Below are 19,799 nucleotides of genomic sequence, written 5' to 3'. Positions count from 1 at the left end.
CCCCTGCCCTAGACTCCTAGAACTCCAAAGCAATGCCCAACGCCCTGTGGGTGGAGGACAGGGCCACAGTAGGCTCTCGTCTTGGCCAGGGCCTGCTCATAGGAGGCAGCAGAGCCTGGAGTTGAAGCCTTGGGCTATAGTGCCTCTGCTATACAACCTTCAACAAGCTGCTTTGTCTTTCTGCCTCTGTCTCATGGCTCATCAAATGAGGATAAGAAGAACAAAACCTACCTCATCCGGTTATTGTAAGAACCAGCGGAGCTGAAAACCTGGCAAACGGTTCCTAACCTGAGGACTTAGGGCACTAGTTGGTGCTGCTGTCTCTGCTCTCAGCTTCTGCTCCTCTTTCTTCGGGGGCTGCAGGTCACAAAGGCCAAAGCAAGGAGTCAGCATCTAGGGCTGAGGGAGGACCACTGTGAAGTTTGATCGTGGCTGTAACAAATTAACATTTAGTGAACTGAAGCAACACGGACTGATTTGCTTGCGGTTCTGGGGGTCAGAAGTCTGCGGTCATTTTCACTGGGCTGGTCTCAAGGTGTCTGCAGGGCTGCACTCCCTCCCGAGGCTCAGGGAGAATGCACTCCTTGTTCTTCTGGCTTTCTAGAGCAGCATTCTTTGCCTTCCTTGGCTCATGGCCTTTTGTTCTATGGTCATCAAAGCCAGCCACAGAGCATCTTGCTTCTGATCTCTCACAGCCACCACCTTCTGTAGTTGGACCTCCTTTGCTCTTTCTCATAAGAACATTGCAACTGCGTTTAGGGCTGCCTAGACAAAGCAGAGGATTCCTCATCTCAAAATCCTTGATGTAATCTCATCTGCCAAACTTCACCTTGTAACATTCACAGGTTCTGGAGATTAAGATGTAGACATATTTGGGGACCATGACTCATACAACAGCTGAGTCAGAAAGCTTTCCTGAGTCCTGATCCTGTGGCATGACTTGGTCAAGTTCTGGACCACTTGGAACCCAGCATGTTATTCCATGTCAGCACCAGGCTCTCTCTGGCTCTCTCTCCCGACACTCTCCACGGGCAGTCTTGTTCTCTGTGGTATCCCTAGGCTGACACATGGCCGGTGCTGGGAAATTATGTATTCCTGCATAAAGAAGGGTAGCCCTGATGTGTCTCATGTGCTCTTTCAGGCCATGGTGAGTGTCACTGCGGAGAATGCAAGTGCCATGCAGGTTACATTGGGGACAATTGTAACTGCTCAACAGACATCAGCACGTGCCAGGCCAAGGATGGGCAGATGTGTAGCAACCGTGGGAACTGCATCTGTGGGCAATGCCAGTGCACAGAGCCCGGAGCCTTTGGGGAGACATGTGAGAAGTGTCCAACCTGCCCAGACGCTTGCAGCACCAAGAGGTAACAGCCCCACGCTCAGCCCATGCCTGTCTTCCAGCCAGGCAGCCCTCAGGGCCAGCCAGCTGCACTCCCCACTGCCCACAAAACTCTTTCTAATAGTCACTGAAATGATAGCTTTGAAATGCTGGTTCCATGGGTATATTGTAAGAAGAAGAAAACACACACACACACACACACAAACAAGACTGCTATTCTGTTCCTAAGCAAGTTTAAAAATTACTAGATTACAGAGTTGAATGAAATTAAACTGGTGTTGGTACTAAATGCAGTGCCTTCTCAGAGCTCTGAGTGCGCTATTGTGTGTTCTCCAAAGGAAATGGGGTATGCATCTTTTCCCAGATGAATTCCATCCTCCCCATTAACATCTCCCAACACGGTTTCACGAACACCGTATGGGAACTGCTGCTCGAAACAAAACATAATCAGAAGGTAAATGGGATAGAAAGGCACCCGACCTAGATAAGGCGTGCCAGAAACAAGCGCAATGGCTTTTGAATTTTCTGCTCCATTTATACTGATAATGGAGCGCCGGCCCTGGGCTCTGTGCTGCTGCCGAATGTAGAAATTCTCTAGATACGACTGGGCCTTCAGTGGCCCGGCCTGGCACGCTGGCCTCCCCATGGCCCTACCTTGACCCTACCAGAGTTCGAGGCGGGGAGTCACAGAGCTCAAGCCGCGGTGCTCCCTGGAAAGCAAGAGTGACGTTCGCTCTTGAAACTTGCTGGTGAAGCAGCTGAAAAGCCGGGGTGTGTGGGGGGTGGGCGAAGCAGGGACCCAGACAGATGACAGCAGCAATAACACGGACAGTGTTTCTCTGGCTGGGGAGCGCAACTGGGTGGTTTTCTGCTGGCAGAACTCCCTTCCACACGCCTGGCCCAGGCGGACATGAAGAGTTCATGCTCCCCGGGGCCGCGTGGCTGCGGGTCAGTCTGTGTTTAGAAATGATCTGGTGGCAGGGCCTCGGGCTGGATATTTGCCACAGATAAGCCCAAGTGCGGGTAATTGAAAGCTGGCTGATGGCGGAAAGGCAAGATGGACAGGCAGGGTCTTATTTTGTTTAATTGGAGGGGTTGGGTGCGTCAGAGAGAGGGAAGCCAGATCCTCTTGAGACCTGCTGAGACTGAAGACACAGAGATCCAGATAGAAACAGACTGGGAAGGAGATTGGTGTCCTGGACTGGAGCCCAAAGAGCTGTCCCCACGTGAGCTCGGAGTCACAGCCATCACAGCATGTTGTACCCAAGGGATGCGCCTCCAACTCCCACTAGCAGAGACCCCAGGAGTGCTGCTCTCAGACCTCGGGGCGTATGAGGTTTATGCAGTGTGGGGGCAACCCAGGACATCACACAGGACATTAATAAAAAGGAGCCCAAACTTCAGTCTTCCCTTCCTATGGAGCCGCAGGGCAGTACAGGATTGGCTTGGGTCTGTTAAAAGTCCTCAGGGGAAAACAGCCGTGGCTTTAAATGTTGAAAGTATTTATTACCCAGAAGACATAGACTTGATGATTTATTAGCACCAAAGGGGTAAGGAGAGCAATGATGCCGTAAGGACGCATTACTGTTCCTTTGTCTTTGTCTTTAGACCACACTGATCCTCCATTCTGTTTCACAACCTACTTGCAACTTTAAAATTTTGTTTTTAAACAAAGTTCTTTTGACAGTGACTTATATCAGGCCAGTTCTCTACTTGCTGCTTTGCTGAGGGCCATCAGGCTTTGAATGTCCAACATCCTTTTTTTTTTTCCCAGTGGTTTCAGGGCAACCAGTCCCCACCTTCTAAAACTAACCAAACACACCCTTCACTTTGGGTGAGTTCACCCTGGGCACCAGCTGATTTCAATTAACAGGCTCTGAGCAAAGTTTCTCTCTCAGCAACTTGTTTTTTTAAAAGGCCAGACTTACTTTAATACATAACACAAGTTTCAGCCAGTGTGGGCAGCATGAGCTAAACTGATACATCCACTTGGATAATTAGGGAGTCCTTCCTGGAGGGCACCTGGGGCTGTAGTTTAAGACAGCAGGGCAGAGAGGCCCTATAGATCCCAGCCTGACCGGAAGCAGCCATCCCGTTTGTTATGGGTTAATCCAGGAGGCTGGCCAAAGGGCCAGCCAGGCCAACTTGAATGAACAGCCCTGGAGTCACCCTGCCCAGCCCCCAGCCAAGCCCCCGCTGCCTGCTGTCTAGGGCTTGGACTGTCAGAAGAAATGCAGTCTTTACGTTCAGGTTCCCAGCTCCAGAATGCTTCTGCACAGTCAGGCCTAGGAGAGTGGGATTTTTGTGAACAATTCCAGGATGATTGAATGCTCAAGCATATCATTACTCTCATTAGAAAGGCTTGGCCACTTTCTCTCCCTGATCCACTCCTTGCCCATTCCTTAATCAAATCGAGGAAGTGGGCTGGATGTGAGGCAGGACGCCTGGGTGTGGGGCCCGCTCTGCCATAAATACCATCTGGGCTTCATGTGCCTCCCCTGCAAGGGGACCTGCTGCAATGACCCACAAGCTCCCATCCTGTTCTCATGTCCCACTTTGCAGCTCCCACACTAGAAGTTTCTCCATCCCCTGGAATTAAAGAACAGATAATAGGGGCTGGGGTGGTGGCTCAGTGGTAGAGCGCTTGCCTAGCATGCATGAGGCACTGGGTTCGATCCTCAGCACCACATAAAAATAAAATAAAGAGAAGTAAATGAAGGTAAAATGTTAAAAAAAAAAAAAAGAGAGCAGATAATAAAGGCCACGTGCAATCTCTCCACAATTTGCCAAAGGGATCTCCAGACATGTAGCTCCCCGGGTCCCCACAGGTCTTGGGGTGAGCAGGATAGTTGTCCCTGTGTAGCTGAGGTGCTGTGAGGTCACCCTTCACTCTGGGGCCAACAGCAGTCACAGGGACACAGAGATTTGAGCCCTAACCCAGCTTCCAAAGGCACTCTCCTGGGGGCTCCCACCTGGCTTGAGGACCACCTTCGACCCCTCAGCTGGGTTGTTTGGCCTGACCTTCTCCTCCCTGGAGTTAGCTTCTCCCTGCAAACTATGTGTGCTCTGTGTGGCTCCCCAGCCCACCCTCAGAGATAGCCCCCCCCCAGGTGTTACACTCCTGGGCCAAAGCCTGCTTCCCAGCCTGCACCTTCAGAGGTCTGGTCTCCTTGAGTGACCTCAGATGGGGGGAGAATGTCTGAATCAGGTTTTGACTGTGTGAAGTGTGGTGACAACCACTCACCTGGGGGCATTGTCATTAAGCGCTTTCACACACTGTCTGATTCAGCTGGTATCTGGGGTGGGAGGACAGGAATTCAAAGGGCCTCTCTTTGGCTTCTCATCCTTCTTCTAAAGAAGCCCCTGTTATACCACCTGGGGTCTCCGTAGCCTGGGTAGACTCTAACGTAGACCAGTTACCAGCTACACGTCCAGCAAGGCCCTGGGGATCCTGGCAGGAGGGCTCCACCTGGGAGGGGGAAGGAACTGGAGCCTGGAGGACCCTGAGCCAGTGGTTCTCAGCCCTCCATGGGTTCCAGAATTGCCCAGGAAGCCCCAACCTCAGAGATGTGGCTTTTGCGGTGTGATTGGGTGAGTCCAGTGTGTGGGAGGGGCCGGAGCCCTGCCCGGGGGATGACGGGGACAAAGCAGGGGCATCAAGCACTGGCCGTGGAAGTTTGAGGAGCCTCCAGAGGGCCAGGACTAGTTTTATCCCCCAGAAACCTCTTGCTTGAAGCCATCTCCTCAGCCAGGTGTTCAGCATGGGTAGAATGCAGATGGATTTGGCTCCTGTCGTCAGAATTCCAAAGGTCTATTATAGGCACGGTGACTCCCCAGACCAGACACAACTGTAAGCTGACCTGTGTCCTTCCACGGACCCTGGGGCTGCCCACTAACAGAAGCAAGAAGGCAGAGCAGAGAGTCCCTGAGACTAGAACTCTGAAATTGGGACCAGCTAAGCCTTCAGGCCCTGTGTTTTCGGAAACTGGGTGGTTACGCACGTGGGACTGTCACACAGAATCTAACAGCCACATTTATTTCCTCTTTTTCCAAAGAGATTGCGTTGAGTGCTTGCTGCTTCACTCAGGGAAACCTGACAATCAGACCTGCCAGCACCTGTGCAAGGACGAGGTGATCACGTGGGTGGACACCATCGGTGAGTGTCAAGGTGGGGACAGGGTGCCGCTGGGGATTTCCTCCTCTGAGGAGAGGAGGGTGGGCTTAACCCCGAGTTAGGAAGTCCAGCCTAGGCTTCCTTGGCATGACTTCTGGTTCTGCATAGAGACCCTGGGCTGAGTCCCCAAGCCTGTAAAATGGTACAGATGCCTTGGGAAATAGCTTGACGACTTCCCCGAAAGTTTAGCATTGAATCCCCACATGATCGAGAATTTGACTCCCAGGTCTATACCCAAGAGAACTGGGTCTACACACACACCTGCACACAAATGCCCATAGCAGCATTAGTCACAGGAGTCAAAACTTGAAACCACCTTGAATGGCAAACAAAATGTGTCCTGTCCATGCTGTGGAATCACATTGGTCATCAAAGGAAGTGAAAAGCTGATGATGTGACAAGTGGGTGAGCCTCAAAAACATTAACTAAGTGAAACAATGCCAACAGGAGAAAGCATTCCATAATTCTGTTTGAAATGTCCCAAAGAGAGAGAGCCTGTGAGACAGAGTGGAGATGGGGATGGCCAGGGACTGTGGAGAGGGAGAAATTGGCATTGACTGCTAATATGTATAGATTTCTTTTGGGGATGATGGAAATGGTCTGGCATGAATGGGAATGGTTACATAACATGGTGATTTACTAAAAACTGACTCTGTATTTTTAAATGGTTAAAATGGAAGGCGGGAAAAGAGACTACATACCTGGAAAGTGAATGTGCCCCCAAAGACCTCTTGCTGTAGACCTGCCTCTGCCTTGACTCCAACTTCTGCAGACTCCCGGCCCCTGCCTCTTGTCTGTCTCAGTCCTCGCTTACCTCTTGTAGACTTCCTTGTTCCCACCTTCCTGATTTTTTTTTAATTGTAGTTGGACACAATACCTTTGTAAAAATAAAAATTAATTTATTTTTATGTGGTGCTGAGGATTGAACCCAACCACTGAGCCACAACCCCAGCTCACCCACCTCCCTGATTTTGACTGTCTGCTTGGTTGAATGATGGCCTCAGAGAATGTCAGGTCTTGTATTTATTCCACACATATTCCTTGAGCACCTACTTTATGCCAGGTACTTATGTTATGCCTGAGGGGACAGCAGGGAGCTCACCATAGTCCCTGAGATACCATCTTCCTACCCATCCTCTGACTTGCCACTTGGGGCCTGGTATATGTCACATTTTGCCTGCAGACCCAGGGCCAGTTCCCCTGAGCCAGGCACAAGTGGTCAAAGAAGAAAAGCGGCCTTCTAGCGTCCATTGAACTGATTCTCTTGGTCCATGCACAGCTGCTTCACAATCGAGCTCTCTGAGGTGAACCAGCAGATAAAGTTCATGTTCCAGCTCATCATTTACCCTTTTCCTAGGCTTTTAAAATAAACGTTTGCCCTCATGAAGCCCAGGCATTGGAGAAGGGGCTGAGAGAAAAGTCCAGACCTTTGTGTTTGATAACCACACTCATGTATCAGCTCCTGTGTTAAAACTCCTTTGATCCACCAGGTTCAAGGGACAAGAGTGGAAAAGCGTTTCATGTCATAACATTAACCTTTGGTTGCTGCTCAGGCCAACCTGTCATTGCTGCCCAATTTCCTTTTCCTTTGTTTCCCTGCACACCCTTTTTCTCTAGTTCCTTTCTCTCCTAGAGATCAGTCTTGCAGCTGGGCACCAGAGCACATGCCTGTAATCCCAGGGACTCAGGAGGCTGAGGCAGGAGGATCACAAGGGAGAGGCCAGCTGGACAACTTAGCAAGACCCTGCCTCAAAATAAAAACTACAAAGGCCCAGGGATGTGGCTCAGTGGCAGAGCTCTCACCTAGCATTCAGGAAGCCTTGGGTTCAATCCCCAGCACTGGGGGAAAATAAAATCAGTCTTGTAACCCCAGGGAAGCCACAGAACACCATGCCTAGACAAGGGGATGGCGACTCCTTCCCACAGGTCAAAGGCAGCATGGGGCAGGGAGGAAGGGGCTTAACTCTGGGGAGTGAGGCCCGCTGGTATCCAGGCCAGGGCCAGGGAATGGCCTGCCCTCCACCCCTGGCTCACTTTATCTTTGGATATGGGCATCACCCAGGAGACCAGCCTTGCATTCAGACATCCTCCTCACCTCCCGAGGTTGTTTTTGGTTTTACATCTCAGGGAAGAGCTGCCTCTTGGCCTCTGAAGCCTGCTTTCAACCCAAGTGGACTGGGGGTCGGAGAGGAAGCGGTCAGGGTGGCTTTTTCTTTTCTTTATCCTCCTAATTTCCATCGACTCCATTCACCCATTCCCACCCACACCCATTCAAGGCTGCCTTTTTCACCTCATCCCCAGCAAACACTTCAGAGGGCTGAAGACTCTGATGTGATCCACGTGTCGCAATAAACTCAGAGCAATAAACTCAACCCGGGGACTGTGATCCCAATGTGGGGCACCTGAACTCATTGGAAAGCCCGCCACCCCTCTCAGCCCTCTGTCTCCTCTTCCTTCTCTGAGGTGCCCGCTCCCCGCTCTGACCACCAGCAGCTCTGGGCTGCCCGGAGACAGGCTTGGGACATTCTGTTTGCTTTTCTTCTAGTCAAAGATGACCAGGAGGCTGTGCTTTGCTTCTATAAAACTGCCAAGGACTGCATCATGACGTTCAGCTACGCAGACCTGCCCAGTGGGAAGACCAACCTGACGGTGCTGAGGGAGCCAGGTAGGTGGGAGCCCAGCCCCTGGGTCCAGGTGTCTGATGCTGCTCCCTGCTCTGGGGCTGTGGCTCATTCCCTCCCCACCGCCTCCCTCACCATCCTTCCCAAACCAGGGATACAGTTCACTGTGAAGATCAGGATCTCAGGCCACCATGGCCCGACTCCTAAGGCTTAGAAGAAAGATGGGCACACAGCTGGGGGCCTGGGATGGGGGCAGAGTTGTGGGGGCAACAGGAGCCATAGTAGGGCAGGACATGCCCCTCGGGAATGTCATCTCGGCAGAGGCAGAGAGCTCATAAGGAAGGAGCCCTTGTGCACTGCGGGGAGGGTGGGAGGTGCCAGGGCTGGCCCATCAGGGCTGGGCCCTTGCTCGAGTCGGGAGCATCCGGGTGTGCACACTGCCCTGGCCAGCTGCTCAGGCTTCCCACAGTGGATGCCAAGGAGGGAAGTTGGAGCGCCGCGGGCAGTGTTGCTGCTGGCCGCCACACTCAGCGTCCTGAGCCACTGCAGGAGCCCAACTTTCATTTGAACACCAACAACTCAGCCTTGCGTGTTGAGCCCAAGGACCAACAGCCTTGAAGTAACTGGGATTTCTAGATTACCCGCTTTTATTCTTCTCTGGAGGGAAGGGAGCAGAAAAAGTTTTGCTCTCTTCAATTCACAGCATTGTAAACGCTTATTCCAAATTGAACCAAATCATCTGGCCTGCTTTCCATGGCCAGAGACCCAGGGAACTGCAGTCCCAATCCAGCACATGTGCCTGTCAGAACAAGGCCTTGTTTTCAAGCATTGTCTCTGTGGTTGTTGAAAATAAACACACATAATCCCAACGGCTCGGGAGGCTGAGGCAGGAGGATTGCAAGTTCAAAGACAACCTCAGTAAAAGTGAGGCTCTAAGCAAGTCAGTGAGACCCTGTCTCTAAATGAAACACAAAAAAAGGCTGGGGATGTGGCTTGGTGGTTGAGTGCCCCTGAGATCAATCCCTGGTACCCACATCCCCTCCCCCCCCCCAAAAAAAAAGAAAGAAAACGAAAAAGAAAATAAGCATAGTTGATCCAAGGGGCTCCTTCACACTAAGGGTTTAGAAATGTTGGCCAGCCTGGCCCTTGTGGAAATGGTTCATGCCCCCTTTCTCTGTAGTCTGTCCCTGAGACCACGGACATGAACACTGAGCCATGGTCTAGCGTCCTGTACTGGAGCCTGGGTGGGCCAAGGCGAGGGCGTGGTCTGTTAGGGGACGTGCAGCTGTGTACCAGGGATCTCATGGAGACTTTGCTGTTGACTAGCCACATGACCCTGGAACAGTCACTGTCCCTCTTTGGATCTTTCACTCTCTGCACATTGGGGAAAACTGCCCCCCCCCACCACTGTCAGTCACACTGAGGCACCAGGGGATCTAGGAGAAGGCAGAGGAGAAGGCTCTAGGGGAGGCACACCTTTCATCTCAGGTGTGCCTGAGGCTGGGGGCAGGAGGGGCACAAGATATTGGTGGCTTTGCCAACCCCCCATGTTCCTGGTCTCTTTTCAGAGTGTGGGACTGCCCCCAACGCCATGACCATTTTGCTGGCCGTGGTCGGCAGCATCCTCCTGATTGGGATTGCACTCCTGGCCATCTGGAAGCTGCTTGTCACCATCCATGACCGAAGAGAATTTGCCAAGTTCCAAAGTGAACGCTCCAGGGCGCGCTATGAGATGGTAAGCAGAGGGGACAGGGGGCGCAGAAGAGCCTTCCAGCCTGGTGGCAGGTCTGAGCTCAGCCGTGTGTTAGCAAGAGTGGTCCCCTGGTATCTTTAGCATTAAAAATAAAGAATTGACACCCACAGGGCTGTGCCCAGTCTAGACAATGACAGTGCGTGACTGTAGCACAGAGGGCCTCTCTGCACAGCGTCCTGCCCCAGGCCTAGGCTGGGAGTGCTGTGGGGCAGGGGCACCTGGCACAGCTCAAGCAGAAAGAGTCCACACAGCTCAGAGACAGTGGGCACACAGAAGAGCAGCTCAAGCAAGTTGCTGTGGTCTGTTAGGAAATTCTTCTGAGGGAGCCTCGTCTCCCCAGGCAGACTGCAGGTTTGTGAAGGCCTGAGCACACGGGAAGTCCCCACTGAATCCCAGGAGAGAGTGTCTGTCACAATTGGAAAAGGCTTTCAGAGACTCTCTGACCCGATGCCTCATTTCAGAGACAAAGAGTAAAAGTTCAGAGAAGGCAAGAGACTCTCCCAGGGACACAGAGCAAGTCAGAAGCAGAGCCAGCCCTAGAGCACAGATGGTGGCCCCCCAGCTGCATGCTCTGCCTGCCCCCTTCCTGGCGACTGACCATGAGGGGAAGGGCATCTAGTGTGTTGGTTTACGTGGGAGAACTAACACAAGTCCTCTTACCATCACACCCTGCAGGCTTCAAACCCCCTCTACAGAAAGCCCATCTCCACTCACACCGTGGATTTCACCTTCAACAAGTTCAACAAATCCTACAACGGCACCGTGGACTGACAGGGCCCCCTCCCAGAGAGGTGCAGAGGGACTAACAAAAAATACAGCCAGGCCTGGACAGCTGCTCACGTGATCACGGCTCCCTAGATAGGCAAGCACAGAGAAGCCCTTCCGGCCAGCCTGGGCAAGGAGCCCACCACCTGCCCAGGAGGGCGCCTGGCCATGCCACCTGGCTGCTGGGCCAGAGCCACGCAAGGCCACCTCCCGTCCAAGCCTGGAAAAGCAAGAGGACTTGGTGCTCCTGGCTTTCTCCGCCATGTCCAGCGTCTTGTCTTGATGAACTGCTGAGATGCTGGGCTGCTTCTGCCTCCCTCGCTGGCCAGAGAGAAGGCTACTGGGAAGGGCCAGAGGGTGCAAAGCCAACCTGTGGCCTGAATTTTTTTCCCGTTGGTCATTTTTATATGAAATAAAAAGATTGTGCATTTATGGCGTAGTTCTGAGGGCTGGGAATCCTCCGCCTGGTGTCTGTGCCCTGCACATGGGTGTTGGTGATGGATGGTTAGGTGCCTGTTGAAGGTACATAGTTTGCGAACGTCTGTTTTCCTCTCCTGTCCGTGTTTGTTTAGTACTTTTGTAATGAAATGGAAAAAGATTGTCTGCAATTGAAAGTAAAGATTCAAACAAAATGCGCTGGTGTCCGCCTGATGCTCTCTGACCTGTGTGTTCCTTAATGAATGGTCTGGACTGCTGCTCCAGTGACAGGGACTCTAGCCAGCCTGATACTCCAGAGCAGGCTCCTCAGAGAGGGCTCCCTGAGGTCAGAAAAGTCAGGGTAGCTCAAGGGAGCTCTGAGCAGGTGCCTTTGACTCCTCCCAGGTTTTGCTCAGAGTTGTAGACATGAAAACCACCGCTCGGGCATGAAACTCACCTCCCCTGTTCTGTCCTGTTCTGTTCTAAGGTGCTGAAACTGGAAATAGAAGGTACAGATGGCAAAGGGTCAAGCTATGCCTTCCTCCCAAAACTACCTCTTATATATCATCCTCAGTGGCATTTCCCCCACCCAACGCCTATGTTCCGCCCAGACCCCAAACACAAAACTCATTTCCACTTTTGTTTCCTGTAGAGTCCTAAAGGCCCCTCAGATTCCTACGTCAGAGATGGACGGGACCCAGAGGTCTTCTGATCCTATATCCTTACTTACAGAAGAAGAAGCCGATTCCCAGAGAAGGCAGGTGTCTTGCCCAAGTGTCAGGCTAACTGTGACAATCTGGCCCTAAGACCCCTGGCTCAAGACCATCCGGAGTGGCAGCCTCTAACGCCTGCTCTTCCCTCCACAAACCTCTTCACTGATCATTTTTGCTGTTTGTGTCACTTCAAGGCTATCAAGCCTTTGTTCCTAATTCATCTGTTCTCCATCTTGGACTAAATTCCCCTGATTTCATTTTACCAAGTCTTTAAGACAAATGCCTGTCAGCCAATGGGGCTGATTACATGGAGCAAAAAGAACAGATTCCTTTTTTATTGTACATCGTAATTATGCATAAGAGTGGAATTCACTGTGCCACATTCACATGCACATTACATAATTTGATCAGTCTCATTTCCCAGGACTTTTTCTTTCCCTTCCCTCCTCCCTCCCCCATCTGATTGCTCTACTCTACTGATTGATCTCCCTTCCATTATTGTTTTAATTATTACATTATAATTATACAAGTGAGATTCATTGTATCATGTTCGCACATGGACAGAGCATAGTTTGGGAGATTTCATTCCCCAGGACTTCCCTATGCCCTCCCCTCCTCCCTCCTCCAACCTCTTCCCCTATTAGTTTCCTTCCTATTTTCATGAGATCCCTTTTCAATTCCTTAGTCTTCTTCTTCTTTTCTTCTCCCACATGTGAAAGAAAACATTTGACCCTTGACTGAGTCTGGCTTATTTCACTCAGCACGATATTCCATTCATTTACTAGCAAATGACATCATTTCTTATTTATGGCTGAGTAAAACTCTATCATATATCTATATACCACATTTTCTTTCTTTTTAAAAATATTTTATTTATTTCTAGTCTTTATTCATCCTTTGAGGGACACCTAAGCTGGTTCGATAACTTGACTATTGTGAATTGTGTTACTGTGGACACTGAGACGCATAGATCACTATAGTATGCTGATTTGAGATCTTTGGAATCAAACGAGCTGGATGGCTGGGTCATATGGTAGTTTCATGCCTCATCTTTTGAGGAATCTACCATTGTTTTCCAAAGTAGCTATACTAATTTGCAGTCCCACCAACAGTCTATGAATGTACCTTTTCTCCCACATCCTCACCAGCAATTATTGTTATTTACATTCTTGATGATTGTCATTCTAACTGGAGATGAAATCAGTGTAGTTTTGATATGCATTTCTGTGATTGCTAAGGATGTTGAATAATTTTTCATATATTTGTTGGCCACTTATATTTCTTCTTTTGAGAAATGTCTATTCTTTTGCTCATTTATTGATGGGTTATTTGTGGTGGGGGGGTTGGCATTAAGTTTTTCAAGTTCTACATATACTCTGGATATTAATCCCCTGTTGGAAGAGTAGGTAACATAGATTTTCAGCTCTCTCTTCACTCTTAATCTTTCCCTTGGTTGTGTAGAAGCTTTATAATTTGATGGCATCCGATTTAGTGATTCCAAAAAGAACTTATTCTTATTTTCCTTGCTCTTGAGAACTTGAGGAAGCTGCCTTAAGTGCTGTTCAGGATAAAGATAAATGTAATGAAAATATACAACAGATAGATAAAATGGTAACTTTGAGGCTTTCTACATTGAAAAAGATGATCTTTTAAAAAAATTTTTAGTTGTAGTTGGACACAATACCTTTATTATTTTTTATTTATTTTTATGTGGTGCTGAGGATAGAACCTAGGGCCTCACACATACTAGGCAAGTTCTCTACCACTGAGCCACAACCCCAGCCCAAGATAGATGATCTTATTTTAAGCAGCTTTGGGGCATCTCCCACTTAGTTGTGGATTTCCTGGAGATAAAACATTAACTTGTTCAAAGTCCCATTTTCTATAGGCAGCTCTGTGTGTGCACAACATTCTGGAGCCGCATACCCTGTGGCAGCTCCCTCTGTATTAGAAGGTCAGATAACTGACCCCTGGTTTCTACCTGATATGGAATTTTGGGTGTTTCATCCCAACACCAGGAAAGATGTGTGGATGGGACCTGCTACCCACAGTGCCCTGCTGCCCCCTGCTGGAAGCTCTCTGTTTGGAGCCCTGATTTTTGAGATTCTAATCAGTACCATTACGTTTTTTCACTTATTTTGAGGGAAGAGGGGAGTGCTGTGTGTGGTACTAGGGATGGAATTTAGGGCTTCACACATGCCAGGCAAGTGCTCTCCCACTGAGCTACATCCCCAGCCCTCATTTCTTAAGGTTATAAAGAGAGTTAATTGCAAAAACCATCCATTCCAAATGACTCATTTTACAACCCAGATCTGTAGTTTTATAATTTTTAGAGATTTTTATCAAAATGTAACTTTAGGCCTGGTATAGTGGCACATACCTGTAATCTCAGCAACTTAGGAGGCTGAGGCAAGACGATCACAAGTTCAAGGCCAGCCTCAGCAATTTAGCAAGGCCCTAGGCAACTTAGATACAGTCTCAAAATAAAAAGGTCTGGGGATATAGTGCAAAAAAAAAAAAAAAAAAAAAGTACCTTTGGCAATTTTCTTTCTTTAGCAATGATTTGGCCAGTCTCCCTGCCATAATAACACAAGATGATGGAGCTCACAATGGGCTGCAGGGCTCTCTCCAGGGGAGGACTGACACTGCCCTTCCTATTTGTTTCTGAACTATGGAGACGCACAGATTGGAGGGAGCCTTCTAATGCAAAGGGAGCTGCCATTGTGCCACATGACCCTGAAGGACCACCTGGCAGTCGCAGAAAAAAAAAACATTTTCTAGTGTCTGAAAAGATTAAAAAGCACTGCATTTACTACATATTTCCAAATGGTAATTTTATTGATTGATTTGAACAACTTGTTTTTTCTTTTTTTTTTTTTGCTACCAGGGATTGAACCCAAGGCTACTTGAGCACTGAGCCACATCCCCAGCCCTTTTTGTTTTTTATTTTGAGACAGGGTCTCACTAGGTTGCTTACAGCATAGCTAAGTTGCTGAGGCTGGCTTTGAACCTGATCCTCCTGCCTCAGCCTCTCGAGGCTCTGAGATTACAGGTGTGCATTACCACACCTGGCAACTTACTGAATTTTTCTAATGATAAAATTCTAGATGGAAAAATAGCAAACAGAGAAAATCATAAAATAAAAATATTTCAGAATCACACCCCCCCAGGGGTAACTACTCTTGAACTTAGCTATAATTTCAATCTTTAGTATCCCCCAGTTTCATGTGTTAAAGTCTTGGTCTCCAACTCGGCATTATTGGGAGCTGGTGGCAACTTTAAAAGTTGGAGCCTACTGTGAGGACTCCCAGTCACTGGGGGTGCATCCTGAAGGACCCCAGCTCTTCTGCTCTCTCTTTCCTTCTAGTCATGAGGCAAGCGCTGTCCCACCACACACTCCTGCCATGATGTGCTGCCTCACTGCAGGCCCAAAGCAATGGGCCAATCGGTCAGGCCCTGCTCAGTAGGCTCCAACTTTTAAAGGTTCTACTACCTCCCAATATTGCCGAGCTGGAGAACAAGACTTTAACACATGAGACTGGGGGACACTAAAGATTGAAATTATAGTTACCCCTGTGGGGTGTGATTCTGAAATATTTTTATTTTATGATTTTTTTTCTGTTTGCTATTTTTCCATCTAGAATTCTATTATTAGAAAAATTCAGAAAGTTGCCAGGTGTGGTGATGCACACCTGTAATCCCAAAACCGTGATCCCAAATAAACCTTCTCTCTTATTGAGTATCTTGGGTATTTGTTAGAGTAGTAGAAAGCTGACTAACACAACCTTTTTTTAGATGGCTTCTCAGTCTTTTTTCTATATGCAAATTTGTCATTTTTTGCCCAATTGGGACTATTCTGTCAGTCTTTCTTTTGAAAAGGACAGGGAATTTTCATTCTGCTTGGTTGCCTAGTACTTCGTCAAACCAAAGTACCCAATAGCACCTCTTCTGGAGAAGAAATGAACTTTAAAAATTTGCTTCAATGGGATCAAAGTTCAAGGAGGTTACCATGAAACTTGTTCATACTTCAGATGCGACAGAGAGGGAGGCCAGGCCTCTCTCTGTGGGAGTGCACTGCACTTTTAACTGAGGAGCTGTTCTTGGAAGACTTCCAGCACGTGTGGCTCTTACCTGCTCCTGAGGACAGCCTCGTACCCTCTGCTGCTGTTAGGGACTGAATTGTCCCTCAAATTCATACATGAAGCTTTAACCCAGATGTGATGGTGTCTTGAGAGGACCTTTAAAGAAGGAATTGAGGTTAAATGAGGCCATAAGATGGCGCCCCATTCCAACACAACTGGTGTGCTTATGGGAGGAGGAGGGCCAGGGATGCAGAGGAAAGACCCCCGCTAGGACACAGTGAGGGGGCAGCTGTCTGCAGCAGCGGGTCTCAGGAGAAATCCTACGTGCTGACGCCTGATCTTGGACACCCAGCCTCCCGAACTATAAGGAATAGATTCCCACTGTAAGTCACCAGGCCATGGTAAGTGGTGAGCGCGCCTGAGCAGACTGAAACTGAGCCAGCTGCAGTGGCACTTTGTGATGGCTGAGGGAGCAGGAAAGAGGAGCCCTGGGCAGTGCTGGCCATGGTCTGAGGAAGCTGGGCTCCTATGAGGGGCAGCCACCATACTACAGAGGCAGATGACACAGATGTGCCCCGAGCAGTCCACCACCTGGCACCTGCAGCTAGTTGTAAGCACGCAGAGTGGCCTGTCACCCTGGCAGTGGGCCATTCTGGTCCCTCTGAGAAGGCTCTGCAGGCTGCAGGGCTGAGCTAGGTCAGTCCCACCTGGCTTCCTGTCCCCTTTCTCTGGGGCCCCTCCAGGCCCTCTGGGGGACTTGGACTAGAGCAAGAGGACAGGAGGGAAGGCTGAGCTGCCTGAGGAGCAGTCCTGCCAGGCCTGAGGCGCTTCCGGGGAGCTGGGCTTGCTGCTGTGGGAGGGGCAGGTGGGAGCAGGGACAGAGGTCACTGCCTGGCCAGCCCTCTGAAGGAGCCACTCCCCAGATAGGTTGGATGACATGTCACATGAGAAGGCCTTCACTTTGGATTCATGTCTTGTGGGGTTTAATGCCAGAGAGTCCCTCTGCCCAGAGACTGGTGCTGTGTATTGTCACACAGTGGGACCCACGTGCCCTGGCCTGTTGCTGTCTGGATTGTTAGGGAGCTGGGAGCTCCACACGGAGCTCCTCAGGGTTCCAGAGACTGTTCATGTGGTGGGGACTACAGAGAAAGGACCGTGTGTTCTTTGTCCTCTCGGCCAAATGCTGACCCACATGCTGTCCCAGCATTCCCCTCTCTGTGTAGCTTTCTGATCCTCTGACAAATGTCCTGCTGCACAACTTCATTTTAAGGTGCCTCAAATTCTTGTTGCAAAAAACAAGACACAGCTGGGCTCAGTGGTGAATGCGTATAATCCCAGCGGCTCAGGAGGCTGAGGCAGGAGGATCGCAGGTTCCAAGCCAGTCTCAGCAACTTAGTGAGACCTATCTCAAAATAAAAAGTAAATAAATAAATAAACATGAAGGGCTATGGATGTGGGTCAGTGGTTTAGTGCCACTGGGTTCAATCCCTGGTACCAAAACAACTACAAAAACAACAACAAGATACAAACTATAAGGGAACAACCATCAGTACCACAAACCTGGGCCACCTTCTGGGGTAGGGACTCTCAACTTTTTGTGTCATGGATTCCTTTGGTGTTCTGGTGAGTGCTCCATACCCCTTATCAGAATAAACCTTGCACACGTGTAATAGGGAGGATACTAAAACATCCAGCCTATTTCTCAGGATTATCATCTTGCTTTGATTTCAAAATCATCCTAGAAGCCTCACCAGTTAAACTTGGTCCCACCCAAAATCCAGGTCCAGTTCAAGGAATGTTTCTACTTTAAAAACTGAAGAAGGCTGAGCACAGGGTGCACGCCTGTAATCCCAGTGGCTCTGGAGGCTGAGGCAGGACGATCCCGAGTTCAAAGCCAGCCTCAGCAACTTAGTGAAGCCCTAAGCAACTCAGGGAGACCCTGTCTCTAAAAAATTTAAAAGGGCTAGGGATGTGGCTCAGTGGTTAAGCGCCTCTTTCTGGAACATAACCCAAATACTTCAAAGAGTCTTCTCCATGGAGGAGGAGACAGGTTGATCTGGGCCCTGGTGGTGGGCCTGTTCGACTAGCCTGGGGGGCTCACATGTGTGCTGGCTGCAATTCATGTCCTGACACAAATCAGAAATAAATTTTTTTAAAAAAGCACACACTGAACAAAACATACAGCTAACTAAGGGCCGTCTGGGCGGTACCTCAAGTGAGCAGCTCCGCGTGGGCAAACGAACTGCACAGGACCAGGGAAGACAGGGAGGCCAGGGGGGCTCAGGCTCCCCCTCCGAAGCACCTTTTCAGCTCAAACCACCAGGGCTGCAGGCTTGATTAAGCAGGAGACGTCCCTTGCTGGATGGATCCAAAGTTTAAAAGGAGAAAAGACAACAGAAGAAAGAGGTGATACCATAGCCCAAGAGTAGAAGTCAGAGGGTACAGCAAGATGGTGGGGGTGAGGGAAGAAAAGAGAGGGGAAAAGGGAGACTAACTAGGACAGACACCTCCCCAACTTCCAGTGGATGCGTGAAAGTGCAGATATCAAATTCCATGCACATATAAAACTATAATAGAATTTATTTTATAAATAAGGCTGAATTTGTAATTAATATATACAAATTAATAATACAGATTAGTGATAGAGTAGATTAGTTAGAATTATTAAATAGAACGATTTTTAACAATAAATATATAAATAATAAAAGTTATGTTACATATCTGAAAATATCTTCTTGTGCTGCATTCACCTTTCTTATAATTATATGAGATGAAACAATACCTGCGTGATGAAGTTAAGTGAGGTGAATGATGTAGGTATTGTGATGTAAGGTTAGCTTACTACATAAGTGTTACTTGGACACAAGCATTGGGATACCAGAACAGTCGATCTGATATCCCAAGACAACTACTTAGTGACTACCAGAAGGGTAGCCTATACAGGGTGGATATGCTGGACAAAGGATTGATTCATATCTCAAGCAAGACACACAGTACAGTGTGAGATTTCATCATACCTCTCAGAACAGCATGCAATTAAAACTTGTAAGTTTATTTCTGGAGTTTTCCATTGAATAGCTTTAGACCACAGCTGACTGCAAAACCATGGACAAGGGGGACTTACTAATGCTGTTTTTCCTGATCAAATTTTATGAGGCAAATATGAAACTTTAGGCCACTCATTCAGGTTATGAAGATATAATTCTATGTTTGTTTGTTTAAACTCAGCATCATCTCTACTTCAAGTATCTATGCAACTGATGGCAGAAACATGTTACTAGGTTACAGGTAAACAGGGAGAGCAGGCCTTGTTAAACACAATCACAGACCAGGATCCTCCTCACACCCTGCCTTGTGGGCTGCTAAATGCAGGGAGACGGTGCCCAGTGAGGACATGGGAGCTGGGGCATGAAGCCTGCGCACTGACGCTGGTTAACATGCTCGGTCCTCATCAGAACCTTGTTGTTAGTCCATTCCACTCTCCACAGAAGCGACCTGGCTTGAGGGTTGGGAGACTCAGGTCCTGGAGGTGTGTTTCTCAGCTAACTCCCATGCTCCTTTCAGGGACACTGGGAGATGCAACTTCTCTGTCATGTCTCTCTAGAGTCATAGGAAGCTCAGGCCTCCTCAGGCTCTGCCTCAGATACAAAGTCAAACTTTGCACCCACTGCCCTGCCCCAACCTGGGTTGGGTGGGGGAGTGGTCTCTGGACCTTGACTGCTTTCCTGGGCCCCTCTTAGAAAAGCCAGGCATGGGCTTCCTCTGCCGTCATTCCCACATTTACTCCGCTCTCCCTCCCTGGGATTCAAAGATCACAACACAGTCTGACCCTTAGGTTCCCTCTGTCCCTTGTTCCTCTCTCCAGTGCAGAGAAAGATTCCCGCCCCCCCACCCCTGGGTTGCAGGAGACAGGGCTAGGCAAGTGTTCTTCAAAC

The 19,799-nt window shown here is 49.2% G+C and overlaps 1 protein-coding gene across 2 annotated transcripts in view; it reads left to right on the top strand.

Moving 5' to 3' along the window:
* The window catches only part of Itgb5 (integrin subunit beta 5), a 113,650-nt gene extending 102,399 nt beyond the window's left edge, over positions 1-11,251 (top strand). The window contains exons 11-15 of one of the 2 annotated variants that reach the window (XM_026394433.2): positions 1,142-1,364; positions 5,395-5,495; positions 8,059-8,178; positions 9,703-9,840; positions 10,563-11,251. In XM_026394433.2, coding sequence (XP_026250218.2) covers positions 1,142-1,364; positions 5,395-5,495; positions 8,059-8,178; positions 9,703-9,840; positions 10,563-10,693 — 713 coding nt within the window. In that variant the 3' untranslated portion in view covers positions 10,694-11,251. Of the gene's footprint in view, positions 1-1,141; positions 1,365-5,394; positions 5,496-8,058; positions 8,179-9,702; positions 9,870-10,562 lie in introns of both variants that reach the window. The other variant, XM_026394425.2, reaches the window with a different exon arrangement.
* The last annotated feature ends 8,548 nt before the right edge of the window (positions 11,252-19,799 follow it).

This window comes from Urocitellus parryii, chromosome 2 (genome assembly GCF_045843805.1).
Source record: "Urocitellus parryii isolate mUroPar1 chromosome 2, mUroPar1.hap1, whole genome shotgun sequence".
NCBI lineage: Eukaryota > Metazoa > Chordata > Mammalia > Rodentia > Sciuridae > Urocitellus > Urocitellus parryii.
This window is presented reverse-complemented; position numbering and strand designations above follow the sequence as displayed.